Here is a 20933-nt window from a genome sequence, read left to right as displayed (position 1 = left end):
TCGCAAGGTGTCAAGTCCGGTGATCGTGGTGGCCACGGGAATAGCACTTGGTCAGCGGCCGCCCCACGGCCCATCCAGCGATGTGGCAACGTCTCATTCAGATAATCTCGTACCACATTGTGGTAATGATATGGAGCACCATCTTGTTGGAAGATGAAGTCCCTGCTATCAGCTTCAAGTTGTGGCATAAGCCACAATTGCAGCATGTCGAGGTAGGTGATACCAGTGACAGTTCTCTCAGCGAAGAAGAAGGGGCCATAAACTGTCTTGTTTGACGTGGCACAGAACATGTTAACTTTTGGCGAATCTCGGACGTGTTCGAGAGTTGCATGTGGATTCTCTGTCCCCCATATGCGTGTCTTGTGTCGGTTGACTCTTCCTGAGAGATGAAAAATGGCTTTGTCACTGAAGATTAATTTGCTTGCAAAGTCATCGTCTTCAAGACGGTTCTGCATGGCAATGCAGAACTGCAGTCGGAGCAATTTGTCATCGTGGCTGATGGCTTGCAGAAGCTGCAATTTGTACGGCTTCACTCTTAATCACTTACGAAGAATTTTCCACACTGTTGGCTGAGGGATGTTCAATTCTGCACTAGCCCGATAAGTTGACTTCTTGGGACTCCGCACCATCACGTACAGTACACAATCCACTGTCTGTTGTGACACGTCTGGCCGACCCGCCCGTTTTGCGTCTTCCTCGAATTTCTTGTACCGCTTCATTATGCTATTGTAAACTGGTGGTGTTTTGTTAAACTTGCCACGGAAAGCTCTTTGGACACTCACTACCGATTCGCTACGGGCGTATTCAAGCACACAAAAGGCTTTCTCTGCCTGGTTCACAGCCATTTTCAGCAACTACATGCACTAGCGCCCCTGTCAGTTGTTTTTTAAAATAGCTTTCTGGCGCTACATTCAAAAAACTTTGAGAGTTGTTCTTTCATGCAGTATATAATTTGTTACATTATTATTTTCCATTTCGCTGTACCGATTTTATGAAATGTTTCACAGACTTTATAATTACCCGTATATCTCTCTCTCATGCTTATGTAAGAGACAAAACTACTGCATTAGCCTGCCTTCTAACAACCATAGAAAAAAAAAAGTGAAAGCACATGAAAACTTAACTGAGAAAGCAAAATGCATTTAAAATTACTTTAATTGCTTCAAACAAATTAAGTAACACAAAAATATTAAAAAAATTTTATTAACGGAAATTTCATAAAACATGTTAAAAATGCACTAATGCCTCTTAAAGAAGAACTACCAGCAGTTATTTACATAATTTAATGCATTTTTTTTGTACATACACAATTGCAGTTTTGAACTGTTTATCATGGAAAATTCCGAAAATCAAAAATATTGATCACCTTCATCCGGCACTGATTGTGCCTGATGACGGGAACATATGTCAGTTCCCAAAACTTCGCAACTGTTCTCATTGGAAATCATCTGTATTCGTCAGTACTATCGTCGTTGTGTTGTCAATAGTACTTGTTTATCTTCATCGCTGTGATTATATGATTGCTGCATTGTCCTTGTGTGTTGTCTGCCTGCATTTAATCACTCTCGTCGTTGTTAGCCCACTGTGTTCGTCTGTGTTGTTACATTATTGTTTTCCCATGACTAAGTTCCTTTAATGGAATTCTTGTGCTGTACGATATTTATATGTTCAACATTTTTTTACAGTGCTGTCGTCGTTGTGTTGTCCATAACACTTGTTTATTTTCATCGTTCGTTCTGTTTGCCCGACATCACCTATTGAGTCATGTTTTCTGTAAAATTTTTATCTTCGTATCTTTATTTATTTATGAATTTCTGATTTTTCCATGATGAACAGTGCAAAACTGCAATGCCGTGTGTCCAAAAAAACTACATTAAATCATAATTCTCCATTGCATGATTCATTTAAAGAACATATTTACATAATGAAAGACAACCAACCAAGAGATATTTCAGATTATAAAAATATTATTAATTATTTAAGAAACTTATTTATAAATTGGGAAGGGTGAGTAGAGTAACCTTGGTTGTTAAAAGTCAGAGCAATAGATTTTGTTTATCAACACAGATGTACAAAACTTAAATTGCAGGTTTGTTGAATTTATTTGAGTACAGAAGCCTCTGGAAACTCTTATTCGTCAACTAATTAACTATAAAGACTATTGGTTCTGAAACATATTCATACAAAGTACTGTGCTCACCAGTTCGTACGCCAACTCCTCCTTGATTGGTGGGAATACTATGTCGCAAGGCTTCTGCTCTGAGCAGTCAACTTCACGTGCTGCCTGTAACAACACCACACACCACCTGGCATGTCAGTACGCTGACTGGTAGTCTGTGTTATCCTGCAGCTAGACACTTCTATACCTTGGATATACATAGTTGAGATTATATGGCGGATAGTGACTGAATTATATATGAACTAAATGCAAGTAATGCAACAATATTGATCACTAAAGTTAAAAAAAAAAATAAAAAAAAACCTTACCACGATTAACACATTTCAACAGGTACAGTATATGGTATTTAAAAAAAATATATATAAAAAACACACACTATAATTATTTTCCTGACTGGTACTGCATGAGTTATATTCATTTAGCAGTCATTATTAATAAAACTTCATAATAATGATTTGTGCCGGAAATTTTTTGGGGTTTCTATTTTTTTTAAATTTATCTGGTTGTTAATGGGGGTGATTTACTTTTGTTAGGCCGGTGTACGCCACGGATTTAAACTTTGTGCCAGTGGACCGAAGCCCCTTCCCAGGGGGCCAATCTGATATTTTGCTGTCTAATGTGGTCATGGTCAGCCCGGTTGAAATTTCTCTCGCCTGCAGTCACGCCCCGAGTTTGTAATTTTAATTCCCTGCATGACCAAAACTGCTTTGAGCAGCTCCGGGGCTGCAAGCTGCTACCTTGTAGAGGCCTGCTGAGAAAAGCATGTCTCGTCACGAAGCAGTCTTCAGTGGAGCTGCGTTCCCACCTTAGTGGCTATTTCTGCCCACCTTCCTCTCTCTCCTCCTCACTTCAGTTCTGAGAAATTAGGCTAGGAGCAGTGACCGGATGGGACGATGACCTGATGCAAAAACCTTCTCCCGGGTACGACAGACTCATCCCCGACATCTAGCGGAGAAAAAAAGTAACCGCGGGCCTGGTCGCCAGCGTGCAGAGCTTACCCTCATGACACCTGGTGGCAAGTCTGCTCACCACCTCAAGTAGTTCCCCCTTACGCCGCTAGAAGGCAGCGTCGCGGTGCCATAAGGCACTATGCTTTCCTCTCGCGGCCCGGAGAAGTCGATTGTTCTTTGCTTTCGTTTCGGTCCGGTAGAGAGCGCGCTAGTCGTGTTGTTGTCACGACCGCCTCGGACTCCTTCGGAAATTTTCGGCTTAGAACCGAACCTACCCCCTTCTTTGACCCGGGGCCTTACCGCCCGATTTAATTAGGTGCTTTGGCCGATTGCGGGGCACTCAGCCCTCTGACCTCGGCTACTGACCTCGTCTCCTCTACGTCCTCTGCGCTAAGAGGCTTTTTGCGGGAACGGTGATTTTCGCGTGCACGAGAATGTAGTCAGTTTGCTTAAGGGATGTGATCCCGTTTGTACAGTAGCCAGGCAGAGGTAGTTTTTAGAAAAGTCATGCGTAGTTAAATTTTTATTTCTTCTTATGTAATTCAAAAAATTCCGGTTTCGTCCACGCATCCTGACTTCTCGGTCCGCGGCATCCTGATGTCGGCGCGGGACACCTAGTGAGCTCCGAACTCTACACCCTGGTTGGTGAGTAATCTTTTTTTCTTCTCCCCAAATTCCCGTTTGTTGGCCTTTTGCGCCGACGGTGTAGGACTGTCTGGAAGCAAGTCTAATTCGTTTTGAATTTGATTTGGGTTTCAGACAGGGTCAAAGTGCTGGAGAGACAAATTGCTCCCAGCTCGTGGTCCTGCACCTCCACTGCGGGTCACGTTAGAAGAGAGGTTTCCGCGACCCGACGTTATTTTTTTGAAGACCCGGGTGGTAATGTGAAATCAACATCCCCCCCCCACTTTCTAGCTACGAACTACATTAATCGAATGAATAGCCTACCAGCGAACAGTGCTTTCCGCAAGAATATGTAGAATCAATAAAACTAATCATCGATGTAATTGTTGGGACATTCAAATTTGGTGCAATTTTTAAATTTTTGATTATGTAATAATTTTTTGTTAAGGTGTAATATGTATTGTTTTAATTAATCCTGGGGCGCCCCCTTTAACTTTGTTATTTACTAAGATTTTTATTGTCAGGTTTGAATAATACGAACACAAAATTCCTTAATAATAAAACAGGTAACCTATAGACCAAGCTACTTGTGTAGTGTTAATTTATTTATGATATACCTTGTTCTTTTAAAAGATCCACCAGCTCCCCAGTTGCTTGTGTCAGGGAGATCCAAATTATCTTGTTCTCCACCTCGTGCCACCTCTGGTCAATAACTTAATTGTCTCATTTTTCTTACCCAGCAGTTTCCAAGGCTCTTTTTTAATTAATTTAAAATAATTCAACTTTGAGGCACGAGGGGCGTTACAGATTATAATAATGTATTTTGTAAGTTCACAAGAAAAACTACCAATTTGTAAAGATTATGAAATTTTTTTATGAAATCAGTAAATATGTATAAAGGATTTATTTATGAATACGCCTGTATTAAAAAATGTAAGTGCAAATATCCAGGACACTTATAGTTTTATTAGACAATATAATTTGTGAATATTCGTTATTACTGCACGTTTAAGTTTAATACTATTTTATTTTATAAAATATTTTTTCTTGTTCAGCATCATTACAAAATCATGCCTATTTATTTTAATGTTGATTTAATTTAAAATTATCTTCTTTTATATCCTTTCTGATGAATATTTTATTAATTATGGACATTACTATTAAACTTTAATGTATTGTTCAAAATGTACATTAGAATGGAGTTGTGGCAGCTATATAGCTAGCATTCTTTGAATGGTTCTTGCAATGGGAAGGTATTTAATAAAGATATTTATTTTTACTTACAATATTGCTGGTTAGACTGCTAGTCATAAGAAAACTCAATAATGAACAGAATAAATATGTAAACATACAGAAACAAGCATAACTCACTCAATAGCAAACAATTAGAAACAAATGACAACAAATGACAGCACTTTTGAAAGATAGAATCAAAATACTTTTATCACTTTCTGTGTTAACACAACTTATGTCAATCTAAAGACAAATCCTGCCAGCAAATGGCAATGGGATCTTCACTCTCTACTTTCATAACAAATATTTTTAATGGAACGTTTTGAGCAGGAATCATCAAACACCTAAAATCTGGCTTTGCTATGTAACGACACTTTTCTTGTCTGGCAACATAGACCTGAAAAGTAAAGAGGAGTTTTCCGATTTCCTACTTCACTAATCCTTCCATACAGTTCACGTAAGAAATGGAAACACACAGGAACTGTCGTGTAGGATGTGTGTAGTGGTGAGCCATAAATTTTCAATTTCTCCTGGCTCACCTTTAGACTTACATAATTTAAATAAATATTTTAAGTATTTTCTGTAGCCTCTTACAGCCTATCAAAATTTTATCCCAGTATTTTACTCTCCTACTTAATTTTGTCTCCGGCCGTTTCATCCACGGGCTCCCACATCACTCAGGTCCTGATAAAGCATCGTCTCATGTCTCCCCGCTCCTCTGCACGTACGCGAGTGAAATTTCGCATCCTTTCAGTGCTCTGCGCACGTCCTGCCACACGCTATCTGTGCTTCCGTCAGCCCTTTTAGGCACACCCGTAGCTCAAGCTACAGTTGACCGAAGCAACTTTGGTCAGGTTCGCCGGCACATGTTACGGTCGGTCCCGACACACCTCGGGAGTCCTGTAGGCGGCCTTTCCCACTACGCAGCACTACCCCCCCTTCTCTTTTCCCCTCTATCCATTCCAGATCCTTCCATCTGGATAAACTCCCTCCCTCCCTCCTGGTCCCTATAAAAGACCCCAGGCCGGCGAACAGACAGTTTGCGCCATCTCCCGGCAGCACGGCGAACTAAATTACCTTCTCTCAGGCGTCGGAGCGAGCGCTCTGGCGGCCGCGACCCAACTTAATCTAAGTTCCTTTCCTCCCCAACAGAGCTCGCACCAGTGGGCTCCATAGGGTACAAGATTTCGCTAGTCCCCCCCCCCCCCCCCCGCCCCACGGGACTCTTGCTTACCACCACAGAGTCCGTTCCTGTTGTCCCCAACAGAGCGCTCTGCTTTGCACCTCTGAGGCCCCTTTAAGTTAGGCACTTAGTCCTCTTCATATCTTTTTTGGAGGGTGGAGCAAGTACTCCGCCGGGCTTATTATAGCCAATCAGAGGCCATTTCTCCCACTCCCTAAGACTTCGGGCCTCTTGCTCGAACTTAACTTCAAGTCACCTGGAAGAGTGAGAGATTCTTTCTTCGGCGGTCACCACGATAGCATCTCGCGCCGGACTCGCATCGCCCGCGCCGTTTACGTATTCAGCCGCCGCAACCTAGTTAAGAGATGTGATCTCTCAAGTTCGGGAGTGTTCCCTAACATTTTTTTTTATTCTTCTGGTTGGCTATTTGCCATTAGTTTAGCCAAGTAGTAAATTCGCATAATGTTTCGCGACGGTTCACCGCAACTATCCGCGCCACCTCCCTTTGGGTATTGACTTCACTTCACTTCACTTCAACCCCAGATCCGTAAATGGGAAAAGTCAACGTCCTGTTTGACTATTGTTGCCCCCCTGTTATCCTTTTGCCCTAACTTAATTAGTTTACTATTCTTGATCACTGGATTCCCTTTTGGTTCCAGTGGGGTTCAAGACTTGGTTCAAGAAATGTTTCAAGACTTAGTCTACCAAATTTACGCCGATCCTTTGGAGATTGAAGCCCAGAACCTCCTAATTATGCTCCGCCAGTGAACAGTCCGCTATGCTACATTTTGAATATGTACTCCAGCACCAATAAAATTAGAGCAATTAGAGCAATTAATGTTTTTTATAACTATTAAATTTATTAATGTTAAAACTATTATGGTTATTTTCATAGTCTCATTTATGAAATGTATCATAAAATTGTAACTAATGACTTCAAATGGCCCGGGTCCCCTTTAAAATAATTATTAATTCCAATAATTGTAAATTTGTAATTTCAAAAAACATCAAAATAAGATAATGCAAATTTTTATTAACAATAAAAAGGGTAAACTTTAAGCAAAAATATTTGTTTTTCACTTCAAATACGATCCTCCTTCCTAGTTCCCATTGTGAGAACTAACTAATATTTTTTGTTGCTCCCTTGTGTCCTCTGAGTATACAGTAGTTACTGTTTCACCCACTTGATGCAGCTTCCAGAATTTTCATAACTATTAATAAAGTTTTTTTACTACACAAGCAGCACAGTGGAGAAGTTGGTTGCCCTGCGGGGGTCGGCAAAATGGTGCTTGTGAGGTCGTTCGGTTGAGTGTGTTGATATCAGGTTCGGGAGTGGAAGGACTCAAGGACAAGATGTCAAACAGCGGGCGAAGCACTAACAGCATGTCAGGAAAGACACAATATTGTCGCGGGTTGAAATTTTGCAGGGTTGTTGAAATCAAATTTAGGGACTTTACTGACGGGACTCTGGGCTGGCTGCTCTGTTCACTCGTCAGCGCAAGTGGCGTGACCATGTAATTGGGGCACGGGGCCGGCGCGGCGCGCTGCGGGCTTGCAGAATTTTGTTTGTTTGTTTGGCCGCGCGCTGGCGCAGCCACGGGCCGCAGTTACTGGGGCGCGCTGTCGTAACAAGCCGCGCGGTGTGGCCTGCACATTGGGGTAGAGGGGGGGTAGTCTTCCCAGATGTTCTAGTTAGTTGTTTAGTAAATTTGACTTCAATAACGAGCTTTTGTTATGGTAGGCGCGGCAGGGCGCGCGAATTTAAGCACAAGTGAGTGGTGACTCGGGGCTCACTCAGGCGGAGGCTATGCGTCTCACCTGTGGTCACGAGTTGTTAGTTCGTTCGTGATGTAGGAATTCAAGCTTTCGGGCAGAAGCTATGGCCGACGCCAGAGGCCACGAGTCGTTTAATTTAAGTTAGGTCATAATGTAGTCATCTTCAAGCTTTCGGGCGGAGGCAATGGCCTTCGTCACTAGTCGTTTAGTTATAATTTTTAAAATGTAATGTTCGTTCGGATTTTAAGGGCAGGAGAGGCCCCTACGTTAGTTTTAAGTAATCGATCAAGAAAGGCTTTTCGGAAAATGTGAGTATGGACTTATCTTTGTTTTAATTTTAAGTATTAATTATGATTTGAGGTATTCGGAAGGACTAGGGAAGTGTTTAGTGAAGTTCTCTCATTCTCTCTCTTGTAAGGTCGTTCAATCGTTAAGGAAGTAAAGAGATTATTGTTTTAAATTGTAATCCCGCTATTTAAATGTTCTTTAAAATGATGTTGAGTATTTGACTTTAAGAATAAAATAATTTTAATTAAGTATTATGTTATTTTGCAAAATCTCCTTAGTTCAGCTCTCACCAGACATCCTGTACGGGATGACGAACCTATGATCCTAGGTACAGTAAAGTATTTTATGAAGTTAAGACTAGTTGATGCCAAGCGAGTTGTTTCTATGTAAAGAGCTACGATTCTCGCCCCCCCCCTCTGAAGGTGGATCGTGACAGAAATGGCGGTGGCACCGGCTAGGTGCACGTGACAGAAATGGTAGAGTTCGCCGGATAGGTTCTATTTCTGGAGAGAGAGAGAGGTAGATTTTTATGTTTATTATTAAGTTAGTTTCAGCTTCTGATAGCAGGTTATTAAGAGTTTACTTGAGGAGAGGATTACGGAATTTTAGTCTATAGTGGAGGAAGTCTTTGAGATTTTTTTTTTGACGTAACAGATGATTATTTGAGTATACTTGTAAGGATAAAGTTTATAGTGATAAGTTGTTTTAAGTCGTTGAGTTTATCGGGGATTTTTACGTGAGGAGAATACGTTATAATTTAAATACTTAATAAAGATAATGCAAGTGGTTTAGTTTTATTAAAGTTAATTTAAGATTGTAGGTTAAGAGAATTATAATTTAAAATAAAAAATTTTTGTCGTAAATAGGAATTATTTTCAAGTGAAGTTTGTTTTGTTGTCGTGCGCGTAGGAGACGAGACGTACGAATTAAATCAGTCGAGGGAAGGATAAACGTTAGAAAGGAATTAAAGAGAAAACGAGAGTTTATGTAAAAGAGAGTTATAGAATTTATAGTGATGTTTTGTTTTAATTAGAAAAATGTTGAGAGTTGTTTCAGAACGACACGTCAGTGGACGTGGCAGAGTGAACACGTGACGGGGAGGTGCTGAGACCTAGCGGAGAACGGAGGAACCGCAAGCGAGGGTTGGCGCACCTGATGGAATTCGGTGACGTCACGGGCTCATACGGAGACGTGGACAGGCCGTGACCTTGTTTTGATCAGCTGTACGGTAACTTAGCGATAAGAAAATAGACTATTGGTTAAATAAATTTAAATTTAAGTGTGTTTTAGAAGAAGAGGAACTTTCAGTATGTAAGTAATTTAATTTAAGAAGTGTATGATGTATAGGCTAGAAGTGTTTCGTTGTAAGTTGTTTATGTTTTTGTTAGTTAAATACTACCTCGGTTTTAAAAATATTTTTTTGGGATTTGTAAACATTATTAAGGAGGTACACTATAAAATCGATAAGCATTGAGAAAACTGGGAAGGCTAGATTTTGTGTGTAGAGGGAATTTACTCCAAAAGAACAGAGAGACAAAATTAATGTTTTCATTAGGGCGAGGGACCCTAAGGTGAGGCGTTGTGTCCCTGGGAAGAAAGGGAATTGTAGCGCAGACCATAGGAGATGGGCTGACTACGGAATTAAGGGTCAGGAGAATCCTGAGAGTTGTGAGTAGTTTGGGGCAGGAGTTCCCCATGGTAGTACCGAAGTGGCTATCCTGTATGGGATAGGGTACCATTTCAATGAAGTTTGTTGGTGGGGTTAGAGCCCCCTGTGTAGTGGGCCTATAGCAGATAGGCACTACAGTGAAATTTTTGGTTATTTTGTGAGGTAAATTCCCTGGAGGTTAAGTAAGATTGGATTCAGTTAGGAAGGAGGGAAATGAGAAACATTGCTGTAGAGAGTTAGTGTACTTGCCTAATGTGAAATTGAATTTTACTAAATTAATTTAGGAGAAAGTTTTGTTCGGTAAATAAATAATAATGGAAGATAGCTAGATAATTAATTAATTTTTTTTGAGTAAGGTGTTTTAAGTAATGAAATAAAATAAGGTGAAGTAATTTATTTGAATAATTGGGGAGGAGTTTCTTTAAGAGTTTAGATAATTGTTTTTGAATTTATTGAGATATTCAGCCAGTGAAGTTTGAGTGTGAGAGATACAGTGAGATTTTAAGGAAATCGGTTGTTTATTAATTAGGACAAATGAGATTTTATGATTAAGAGTCAGTAAGCATAGTTAAAATTTACGACATGATATTTGTTGACAGTTTACAGTTATTAAGGAGAAAACAGAGTAATCTATTTATTTTTATTTTAATGGTTTGAAGATAAGATTATGAATTTTTTTTGGAAGTTTCTTTGGCATGTTGGAATAATTTTTTTTGATTTTTAGAATTTACAGAGAAAATTTAATTGATTTACATTAGTTTGGAAGTATGGAGGTTTAGTGTTCGATTAGCCCTAACTTGATGGTCGGATCCCAAAAGAATGCCGTAAAACCGATAGCCAATTGAGAGGAATGCGGTAGGCACTTGTGTAGAGAGGGGTTGTGGGAAAACTCCTTGGGACTGATGGCAGATCAGGGGCCCTAAATAGTGTGTGATGCTGTAAAACCAGTGCAGGGAAAGCCTGGTATGCTTAAATTTTTGGGCACAGGTTAGGTAAACCTGGGGTTCCATGGGATTTAGTCATGTTAGCTGCTGTGAGACATTAAGATTTCCAGGCTCCATAGTAAATTCAATGTAAATTTTTGTTTTCTTAAAATAATAAATTTGTTTTTAATTTTTTTGAGATATTTGATTTGTAACAGTGAATACAGACCCCGAGGAATAAGAGTTGTCATGATGTGAGAGGAGAAGGTGGTAGGCCTAAAAGGGTACAGGCACCACAGAGGTTATTTGTATTGCATAATTTAAATATAAGGAAACTTGAGAATTTGAAATTTTGTTGTTGGTTTGTACACCCATAAGAAGAGTATAGGCAGAATTTTTATTGTTATGAGATGTCTAATTTAATTGAAAAAAAGAAAGTTTAAAGATGCAAGGTAACATTATTATTGTAATAATTGAAAGAGATTAAGAGGTAGAGAGAAATAGGCAGTTTTTGTTTGTAAGTACTAAAGTTTACATATAGAAATTTAGTAACTAAGAATGAATAATAAGTTAAGTCTAGTGTAAAAGTTTTTTTTAAGTTTGTTAAGTTAAGAGTCACAAGTAAATTTTTTTTTAGAGAGAATGTCTTTGATAGGAAGTATTAGAAACTTATGGGAATTTTAGGGTAACATAAATAATGTAGGTAATGAATAATAAATAGATGGTAGGTCTTAAGTTAGGATTAACATTTGAAGCAGAATTTAATTAAGAAGAAGGAAAATAAATAGGCCTAATGAAAAGAACAAAAAAGGATTTTATGGTAAAGCATTTTTTTTAAGTAATAAACAATGAATAATAATGTTGTTTCAGGGTAATGTGTACTAATAATACAATTTTTTTTTTAGGACCAAAGAACAGGAATTATGTAATTTAAATTAACATGTATTTTTGAAACTGTTACAGATTCCTTAAGATGAGCTGAGCAGCAGTCCAGTTTACAAGATGACAAGAGTTCGAGAGACAAGATACAAGATCACTGAAACAAGAGCCAAGACTGAAGATTCAAGAGAAGAGAAAGCTGGCAGCCATGGACTTACAAGTGGAGATTAATAAGGTCATGTAAAGTTTTATTTTTTTTTATGGAAGACAGTAACTGGAGTTTTTTTTTGTTATAAACATTATTTACAGAACTTTTTAGGTTATAGTAATGTGATGGAACTAGTGAGTTGTGGTAGCTGTCAAAAAGAACTAATACCTTAAGTTTAATTTTTAAAGTTAATTTTCTTAATTTACAGAGGGATTAGTAGTTTTTTTTAAACCTTATTTAGGTTGGAATTTAAATACAATAGCTTATTATAAATGTGTACGAACAGTTCAAGTTCACAGTACTGATAGGTAGGTCAGATGATCTTATTGATTTTGATGATTTGTTGTTTTGAGTTGATTTTTAAGTGTTGTGAATTAGACAATGAAATAGTTCTGAAAACTTAAATTATTTCAAGCTAAGAAATAGTAAAGTTAATTGTAACTCAAAGGACACCAGAATTTAATTTTTTTTTAATTAGTAATGTTTGAAAATTTTATACTTTACAAGAAAGGTTATAAACAAACAGATCGGATGGAACAAGGATGCAGTAAATCACAATTTCATTTAGAATTATTGATTAGCTTTTGAGGTTATGAAGTAAAAGTAATTATAATTTAAAAGTTTGAATAAAAAAATGTTTTTTTTATTTGTTTGAAATAGAAAATTTAAAAGTTAATTAGTCATGATCTAGGTGGGTGATGGGGTGGGAATTGGCCACTCTTTTTCCCTATAACCTCCCTAACATGGCCTTCTATTACAACTAACAGAAATAAAGAAGAAGAAAAATGAAGAATTATTAGTTAGAATGTTTCTTTCATGAAGATACCTGATGAACTTTTACTGTTTGGAAGAATAGAAGCAAGGTTAGTCAGATATTTTTACTCAGAAGAAGAAGAAGATAAAGCAGTTTTATGACTCGACAAGCCAGAGATTGGTGTTTCCCCTCTGCGCTTCTATTGACTACGTTGTTTACTCTCATGGGATAGCTGGTTCGGCACCATGGAGAGAGATTGGTGGGCATTGTGGTTGCCCCCAGAAGAAAAGAAGAGTAGAAGAGGTTATGGGTGGGTCATGTGAACTGACCTTCAACCCAGTTACTTCGTGGGGACTATTTGCTGTATAGAGAAGATCAAGACTCAAGAGTTAGGGAAAATCATTGGAGGTCATGTTTCCCTTCCTTAAGTTTTTCCTATCAAATTATTTGCCTGATTAGATTATGCTAAGGGTGGGATACTTTATGTTAGCAGTTGAATTAATTAATTTTATTTTTTTGTGTGTTTGCATCCTTGCCCATCGATTGCAGTTTAGTAGTTAGTTTTGTATTTGTCAGGCGTGATGGTAATGCCTGTTGATGATGTTTCAGAATTGTAATCTGTTCGTGATGAGGATGGCACAACTCCGAAGCAGATGTGGGGAGAAGTTGTGAGCTGCCCTGGAAGCCAGTCCAGTAGCTGTTGGAGTTGAGTGGTGTTTGCTGATGGCCAGCCCAGGGAGCTACTCTTCTCGACAACACTGACTTCGAGGAGTTGCACCAACCTTCACGAGATAAGAGTTTAATTAATTGAAACACTGTAAGGACACTTAATTTTTTTTTGAAGAACGAAAGAAGTATGGTAATAAACGGAAACCGAAAAAAAAAAAAAAATAATAATTATCAAGAATTTGCACATTGTTTAACGAATACTGAGAAACTAAGAACAGTAATTTAATTTGTAAAGAGAGCTTCACTAACAGAACAATTTTTTTAGAATTGAGAACTCGAGCCTCTGAAGGTTCCTGTGAGAACAAACCAGATAAAAGTTTTACATTTAATTTTATGAATACTTGTTGTTTTAAAATAAATCTTATGCAGAATCTAGATGTATGTTCAGACAGCAAGGAACTAAGAAAATTATTATTTTTGTGAAATGAGGAATTTATAGTTAAGGTTTAATGGAAAAAGACAATTTGTAATTTTGAGGTAGCTCGATGGGGCTCGAGCTCTGTGAGGGGAGGGTTATGTCGCGGGTTGAAATTTTGCAGGGTTGTTGAAATCAAATTTAGGGACTTTACTGACGGGACTCTGGGCTGGCTGCTCTGTTCACTCGTCAGCGCAAGTGGCGTGACCATGTAATTGGGGCACGGGGCCGGCGCGGCGCGCTGCGGGCTTGCAGAATTTTGTTTGTTTGTTTGGCCGCGCGCTGGCGCAGCCACGGGCCGCAGTTACTGGGGCGCGCTGTCGTAACAAGCCGCGCGGTGTGGCCTGCACATTGGGGTAGAGGGGGGGTAGTCTTCCCAGATGTTCTAGTTAGTTGTTTAGTAAATTTGACTTCAATAACGAGCTTTTGTTATGGTAGGCGCGGCAGGGCGCGCGAATTTAAGCACAAGTGAGTGGTGACTCGGGGCTCACTCAGGCGGAGGCTATGCGTCTCACCTGTGGTCACGAGTTGTTAGTTCGTTCGTGATGTAGGAATTCAAGCTTTCGGGCAGAAGCTATGGCCGACGCCAGAGGCCACGAGTCGTTTAATTTAAGTTAGGTCATAATGTAGTCATCTTCAAGCTTTCGGGCGGAGGCAATGGCCTTCGTCACTAGTCGTTTAGTTATAATTTTTAAAATGTAATGTTCGTTCGGATTTTAAGGGCAGGAGAGGCCCCTACGTTAGTTTTAAGTAATCGATCAAGAAAGGCTTTTCGGAAAATGTGAGTATGGACTTATCTTTGTTTTAATTTTAAGTATTAATTATGATTTGAGGTATTCGGAAGGACTAGGGAAGTGTTTAGTGAAGTTCTCTCATTCTCTCTCTTGTAAGGTCGTTCAATCGTTAAGGAAGTAAAGAGATTATTGTTTTAAATTGTAATCCCGCTATTTAAATGTTCTTTAAAATGATGTTGAGTATTTGACTTTAAGAATAAAATAATTTTAATTAAGTATTATGTTATTTTGCAAAATCTCCTTAGTTCAGCTCTCACCAGACATCCTGTACGGGATGACGAACCTATGATCCTAGGTACAGTAAAGTATTTTATGAAGTTAAGACTAGTTGATGCCAAGCGAGTTGTTTCTATGTAAAGAGCTACGATTCTCGCCCCCCCCCTCTGAAGGTGGATCGTGACAATATGAACCTTCTTTTCACAAGTTCTTATCTCAAAACCAAACTGCACAATCACCACTTAAGTATACAGGAAACCAACACTTACAGTTTAATTAAGTACCTGCACTTCAAGACAAACTATCCAACAAGTACCAGAACAGGAATTAAATTCTCACTCTAATTAACCAAGCTGAAGTAATGTGCTCAGACAAGAAATCAGTTACTGATGAACAAAATCTCTTAAAACAACACAGAACCCACAATCCACTATCACTCGACAAAAATCTGCCCAAAAACTAGCAAGCAGTTCATTGATAATCCGTATGTACGTGGCTTTTCTGAAAAATAAGACTGTTGGGAAACAATCATGGATTAACAATTGTTTTTCCAGTCAAACACCACAATCAACAGCATGATTACCAGAGTAAAGCTACTCCTCCCAATAAAAAGGATAATATCATAATCAGCATTTATTGGCAGCAATAACAATGTTATCAGTTAACAAAGTATTAAAATAAAAAAGATATGAATACCTGTTTTCAGTTATGAAATTAATATAAAAATTTTATTATTGAAAAAAGTTACAATCAATAATTATTATTCCGTATCTGATTCATCAGAAGTGAAATGTTGATCCTCGAACTCGGTACAATCGTCTTCATTTTCCGTAATTTCGACAATGTCTTGTATTTTCATTGGCGTTTGGTTCCCGATAAAACCTGTTGGTTTCAAATATTCTCTGTGCTAAAAATTCTAAATTCTTCATTATATTTATTTCCCAAAACAGTCACCTTCTTATAACACGTGGTATGGTAACCAACAAAATTGAGTGATGCTTCAGTTAGCTCAACATTGTTGTATTTAAATTTTTTTTTTTTTGCAAAAAACTAACTTCAATAAACCATTTTTAAAAGTTTCATCACTAAACTCCATCCACGAATCGTCCGAGCCACACAAAAAACACTTTTTAGACATTTTTTAACACAATATATTGTCAATAAACGATACGTAGTAACACGTGTTCACAATATTTTAGGTTATCTTTTAGGTTATTAACTACTTCAAAATAATGCTCAGTATTTACTAATGTATTGTTATCCTTCTCTGTTGCACTAATAAATAGCATACGCGTTCTCTTTCATTCAGCGGTCTCGTCGCACACAGCTGTAATGTAGTGTCCTCTTCTATTTCACGGGATATTTGGCTCGGAACTCTTTGTCACAAGTTTCCACACGCATAAAATTGTCACCTTTCAAACCTCGACAACAGTCATTCAGGCCAGACTTTTTACAGACAACCCTATATCATTGTATTCGCAATTAAATAGCGCTCATTTTGATATAAGATTTATTTATTAAACAGATTGGTGAAAAATCCTATTATCGATTTACCTGTTTATACCTGCCAACCCAGTAGTTACCCCAAGAAAAAAATAGACAACCAAACGTTTGTATATTCTATAGGCTTCATACTTTTGGTTGGTATTAAATTTATTCGTTAAACACATCAGTGCCATATTTAATAAAAAAAAGTAATTTTTCAATTTTTAATTAATCATGGTCTGGCCAGAAATTTTTTAGACAATCCACTAGAGACATCTTCTCTAATATATTAAATTTGATAAAAAATCATTTTCATCCATTAAACAGATGGGTGAAGGTCGTGTCTAGTTCGGATCTTAGGCTATTCGGTCATAGAAAGTTAAAAGGATATAAATACTAAACCTGTCCAACAAGTCATTCTACTGGTGTATGTACCTGGATACTGCGTCCGGTATCAATAATACCCAGTTATTGTTTGGTTGAAGAAGTTGACAACGGTACAGCTCACACACATTATTCAATACCATTAATAATCATTTGTGTAAGGAAAATTAACATCGGACTAATCTCGAGGTAGTCTGGGGCATGTGTGTGTATTAGCATCGCAAGCTCAGAGTTCGTTGCTTCCTGGCCGGCCGCCTGGAGAGGCGTGTTGCGTCATCAGCAGTTGCAGCTGTTGGGAGGAATCACGCTGACTTGCAGCGAGTGCAGACTCGAAGGAGGTGACGAGGTCAGAATGCACTAAAGCCACGTCCAGACGATGCAATTTTTCGTGCAACTTGCGCTGTGCGCTGCACGCATGCAATAGCGCATGGCAAGCGCAAGCAGCCTGTGCATCGAGCGCATGCAAGTTTACCTGGACATCAGTAGCGCGTCTGGTAGCGCACAAGTTCTCGTTGTCAGTGGGTATCATCGACCATTTCCGTGCGCTACGTCGTGTTTGTCTACACAAGTGTGCATGTTTTTGTAGTTGACAAGAGTTGTCAGAGTTCAGTTAATTGATACGGTGATTGTGCATAGTGAATAACTAATGTCAGATAGCCAGGAAAGCACATTGCAGTTCATAGAAGAATACCATAAACATGAACTCCTGTGGAACATTAGCTTAAAAGAATAAAAAAACAAACAACTTCAAAGGGATGCCATCATTGAACTGGGACAAAAAAATAGACTAAATGAAAAAGCTGCAAAAAATAAGATCAAAAGCTTACGGTGTTATTTTTGCAAGGAGCATGATAAAGTCCATAGTGCAAAAAGTGGCATGTCAGCGAATGTGAAGGAAGTGCCGTCATGGTTTGCATACAAAGCACTGTTGTTTTTGAAAGACACGGCCGTACCATTTCAGACTGTGGACAGCATTGATGACAGCACCAACAATGATGACAACAATGAGATGAATGTAAGTATAATGTAATATATTTGTGTTATGATACATTATATTATATTTGTGATTGCTGACAAATATGTATCTGCACAAATATACAGTTACCATAATTTGCTTCAGTGAGTGTACATCCAGAATTTATCTACGTAAGTATGATTACTAATTTAAACACACAAAGCACATCAGAGCCCTTAATATTCAATTAAGATATATCATTGTTTTCTAGTCTCATTTCTGTTCTTTGTTGAAAGAATGTTTATACGTATATTACTATGGATTAAAACATGAATCCAAGACAATCTGCTGAAACTTTACACATCATGACTGGAAACGACACAATTGTTTTGCAACGATTACAAATACTGGTGTTGCCAAGGAACAGACCCCACTCTTGACATAAAGTATTCGCGAAATACGTTCCTGATGTCGTGAGCCCTCACAGAAGGCCTACGTGCTCGAGCCTGCAGTGTTTGCCCCCACAAACCATCAACAACATTGCCGGTACTAGCATCCTCACTATCCAGGGATCCGAATGGCGCATACAACATCCGGGAAGTCTTCTGCTTTCGCAGAAAATTATGCAGATACACACAACAAATAACATCTGCAAAGTTTGAAATAATTTTCATTTCTATTGGTTTCCTAAAAATTCTGAAAACTGATGCCAGCAAACCAAAAGCATTCTCAACAGTACGACTACCCTAACTAGGCAGTCGGTAATTAAACACTCTGTTCGGAGATCCCTTACCCAGTTCCACCGGGAATGGTTTCATTATGTGTTCATGTAAAGGGAATGCATCATCTGCGACCAGTACGAAAGGGACGTTTAAATATCTGCCAGGTAAAGGTCTCGGATTTGGCAAACTCATTCTTCTACCGAATAGTTTCTTTGCGAATTCCGAATTGTTAAACACGCCACCGTCTGGAATTTTCCCTTGGCATCCTACATTGCAATATATAAAGTTGTAGTCTGCATCCACAACTCCTAACAGTACTATACTATAACATCCTTTGTAGTTGTAGTAGTCGGTTGCACTACCTTCTGGACACTGTATCACAACGTGCTTTCCATCAACAGCACCACAGCAGTTAGGATGGTTCCATTTAGTTTCAAAGGTATTCGTAATTTCATTCCACTCTTCTTAACTTGCTGTTAGTAATACTAGTTACTATACACAGTAGCAAATTTCCGCATGAATGTGTATTGTTTATTCTAGGTTCCTGAAGTAAACGAAGACACGCATGCAGAGGACGAAGTGCTTCATATTTCTCATCTCGAATCTCCGATAGAAGGAACGTGTGAAATTGTTAACACTACGAGTTCCAGAATCAACAAACAAAAGAGTACGGTGACCAGAGAGGAAGAAGCTTTCAAGATCATGAAAAGTGTGTGTGCAAATATGAAAATAAACAATCCACATGCTTCCTTTGCAGACTTTGTTGCTCACAAGATACGGAACCACCTACCATCTACTCGATTACAAAACATTGCTCACAACCGTATCACTAACATTCTCTTTGAAATCGAGTCACAGGATGTTGTTCAATCATTCATCTCCCCATTCCAATCACTAAATTACCTGCCAAGCACAAGTTCCACGGGTTCTTCATCGTCAGAGCAATATATAGAGCTGCGTGTGCCTAATCATGATGAAGCAGTTTATGGTTTCAACAACAGCAGTGGTAGCAATGTGGTTGTGCCTCAGTAATATGTTCATAAATGTACTGAATGCACCCTGGTATTCTTATATTTTGCATCCCTACTTTCTTTTCATATAGTATATTGTACTTAACATCGTTACATTGTTGTCTAGGTTTCATTCAGCGAATAAATATATCAATAACTAAATGATTTCTTTGTTTTTTTTAGTGACTTACCTTTATGTACTTCCTCAAAACATGCATGATGCACTTAACAGTTTCTGGTACAATGACACTGATGCTCTGCAATGAAACTTTTAAACAAATATTTAAAGCTGTGGTAAGAATCTCCTGTGGCGAGAAATCTCAGTGCCAGAAGAAGCCGTATTTCTGCACGAATCGCTTCTCGCATTACGGTGTCTTGCTTACAGATCAATAGTCTCACTTTTTCTAACAGTACATCAAAGTCCTGTCGCGACATTCACGTAAAGTTTCTAAACAGCACTTCTCCGTCCAACTGAAGATCTCACAACATGTTAATTTGTCTGCTTTTAAAGAACTTTTTTTGCCATAGTCTTTTTCTTCTTCTCGAACGAGACACTACTACATATGGAGCACAAACTGCAGCAACCACCGTACTATCGATGGACATTATTTAAACTGCAAACCTTGCGTCCAGCGCAGAGTGTAGACGGGAGCGAGCATTGCATCTTCGCGCATGTGCGTCTTGCATTTTCATCGTGCAATATTGCATGCGCTAGAGGCAATAGCGCACAGCGCAAGTTGCACGAAAAATCGCATCGTCTGGGTGTGACTTAATGCCTCTTAAAAGAACAAACAACTGTAATTTACATAATAATAGAAAACCAAAGAAGTGTTATTTCTGATTATAAAAAACATTGTTAATTATTTAAGAAACTTATTCATAAATTGGGAAGGGTGAGTAACCTTGGTTGTTAAAATTCCGAGCAATAGGTTCTGTTTGTCAACACAGATGTACCAAACTTAAATTGCAGGTTTGTTGAATTTATTTGAGCTCAGAAGTCTCTGGAAACTCTTATTTGTAAACTACTTAACTATAACGATTATTGGCTATGAAAAATATCCACACAAAGCACTGTGCTCACCAGTTCATATGTCAACTCCTCCTTGATTGGGAGAAAAACCACTTCGAATGGCTTCTGCTCTGAGCAGTCAACTTCACGTGCTGCCTGTAACAACACCACACACCACCTGGCATGTCAGTACGCTGACTGGTAGACTATGTTAACCTGCAGCTAGACACTTCTATACCTTGGATATACATAGTTGAGATTATATGGCGGATAGTGACTGAATTAAATATAAACTAACTGCAAGTAATGCACACGATACAGAACCCTAAAGTTACAATAAAATAATAAAACAAACAACTTTACCCCTATCAACACATTTAAACATGTAAATTTGTTGGAGAATGAATATCGTCTGTTTGACCTATGAGAAAACATGGTGGTTTTATTGTTATGTTATTGGCTCGACTGGCGACCTGCTTATGTTTTGTTTTGTGTGGGACAGTAAACGTGTTTGGTAAGCTCTGCTGACTTTTATTTATCCGATATTC

At 38.5% G+C, this 20933-nt stretch overlaps 1 protein-coding gene across 2 annotated transcripts in view; it reads right to left on the bottom strand.

The window, feature by feature from the left end:
* Nucleotides 1–20933, bottom strand: part of LOC134536592 (gastrula zinc finger protein XlCGF57.1-like) — a 90456-nt gene that overhangs the window by 34307 nt on the left and 35216 nt on the right. For both annotated transcript variants that reach the window (XM_063376356.1, XM_063376357.1), the window contains 2 exons: nt 20458–20541; nt 2201–2284 (listed from right to left, as the gene is read on the bottom strand). In XM_063376356.1, coding sequence (XP_063232426.1) covers nt 2201–2284; nt 20458–20541 — 168 coding nt within the window. The remainder of the gene's footprint in view (nt 1–2200; nt 2285–20457; nt 20542–20933) is intronic.

This window comes from Bacillus rossius, chromosome 11 (assembly GCF_032445375.1).
Source record: "Bacillus rossius redtenbacheri isolate Brsri chromosome 11, Brsri_v3, whole genome shotgun sequence".
NCBI classification, from domain to species: domain Eukaryota; kingdom Metazoa; phylum Arthropoda; class Insecta; order Phasmatodea; family Bacillidae; genus Bacillus; species Bacillus rossius.
Note: the sequence above shows the minus strand (reverse complement) of the source record. Positions and strands in the feature narration are given on the sequence as shown.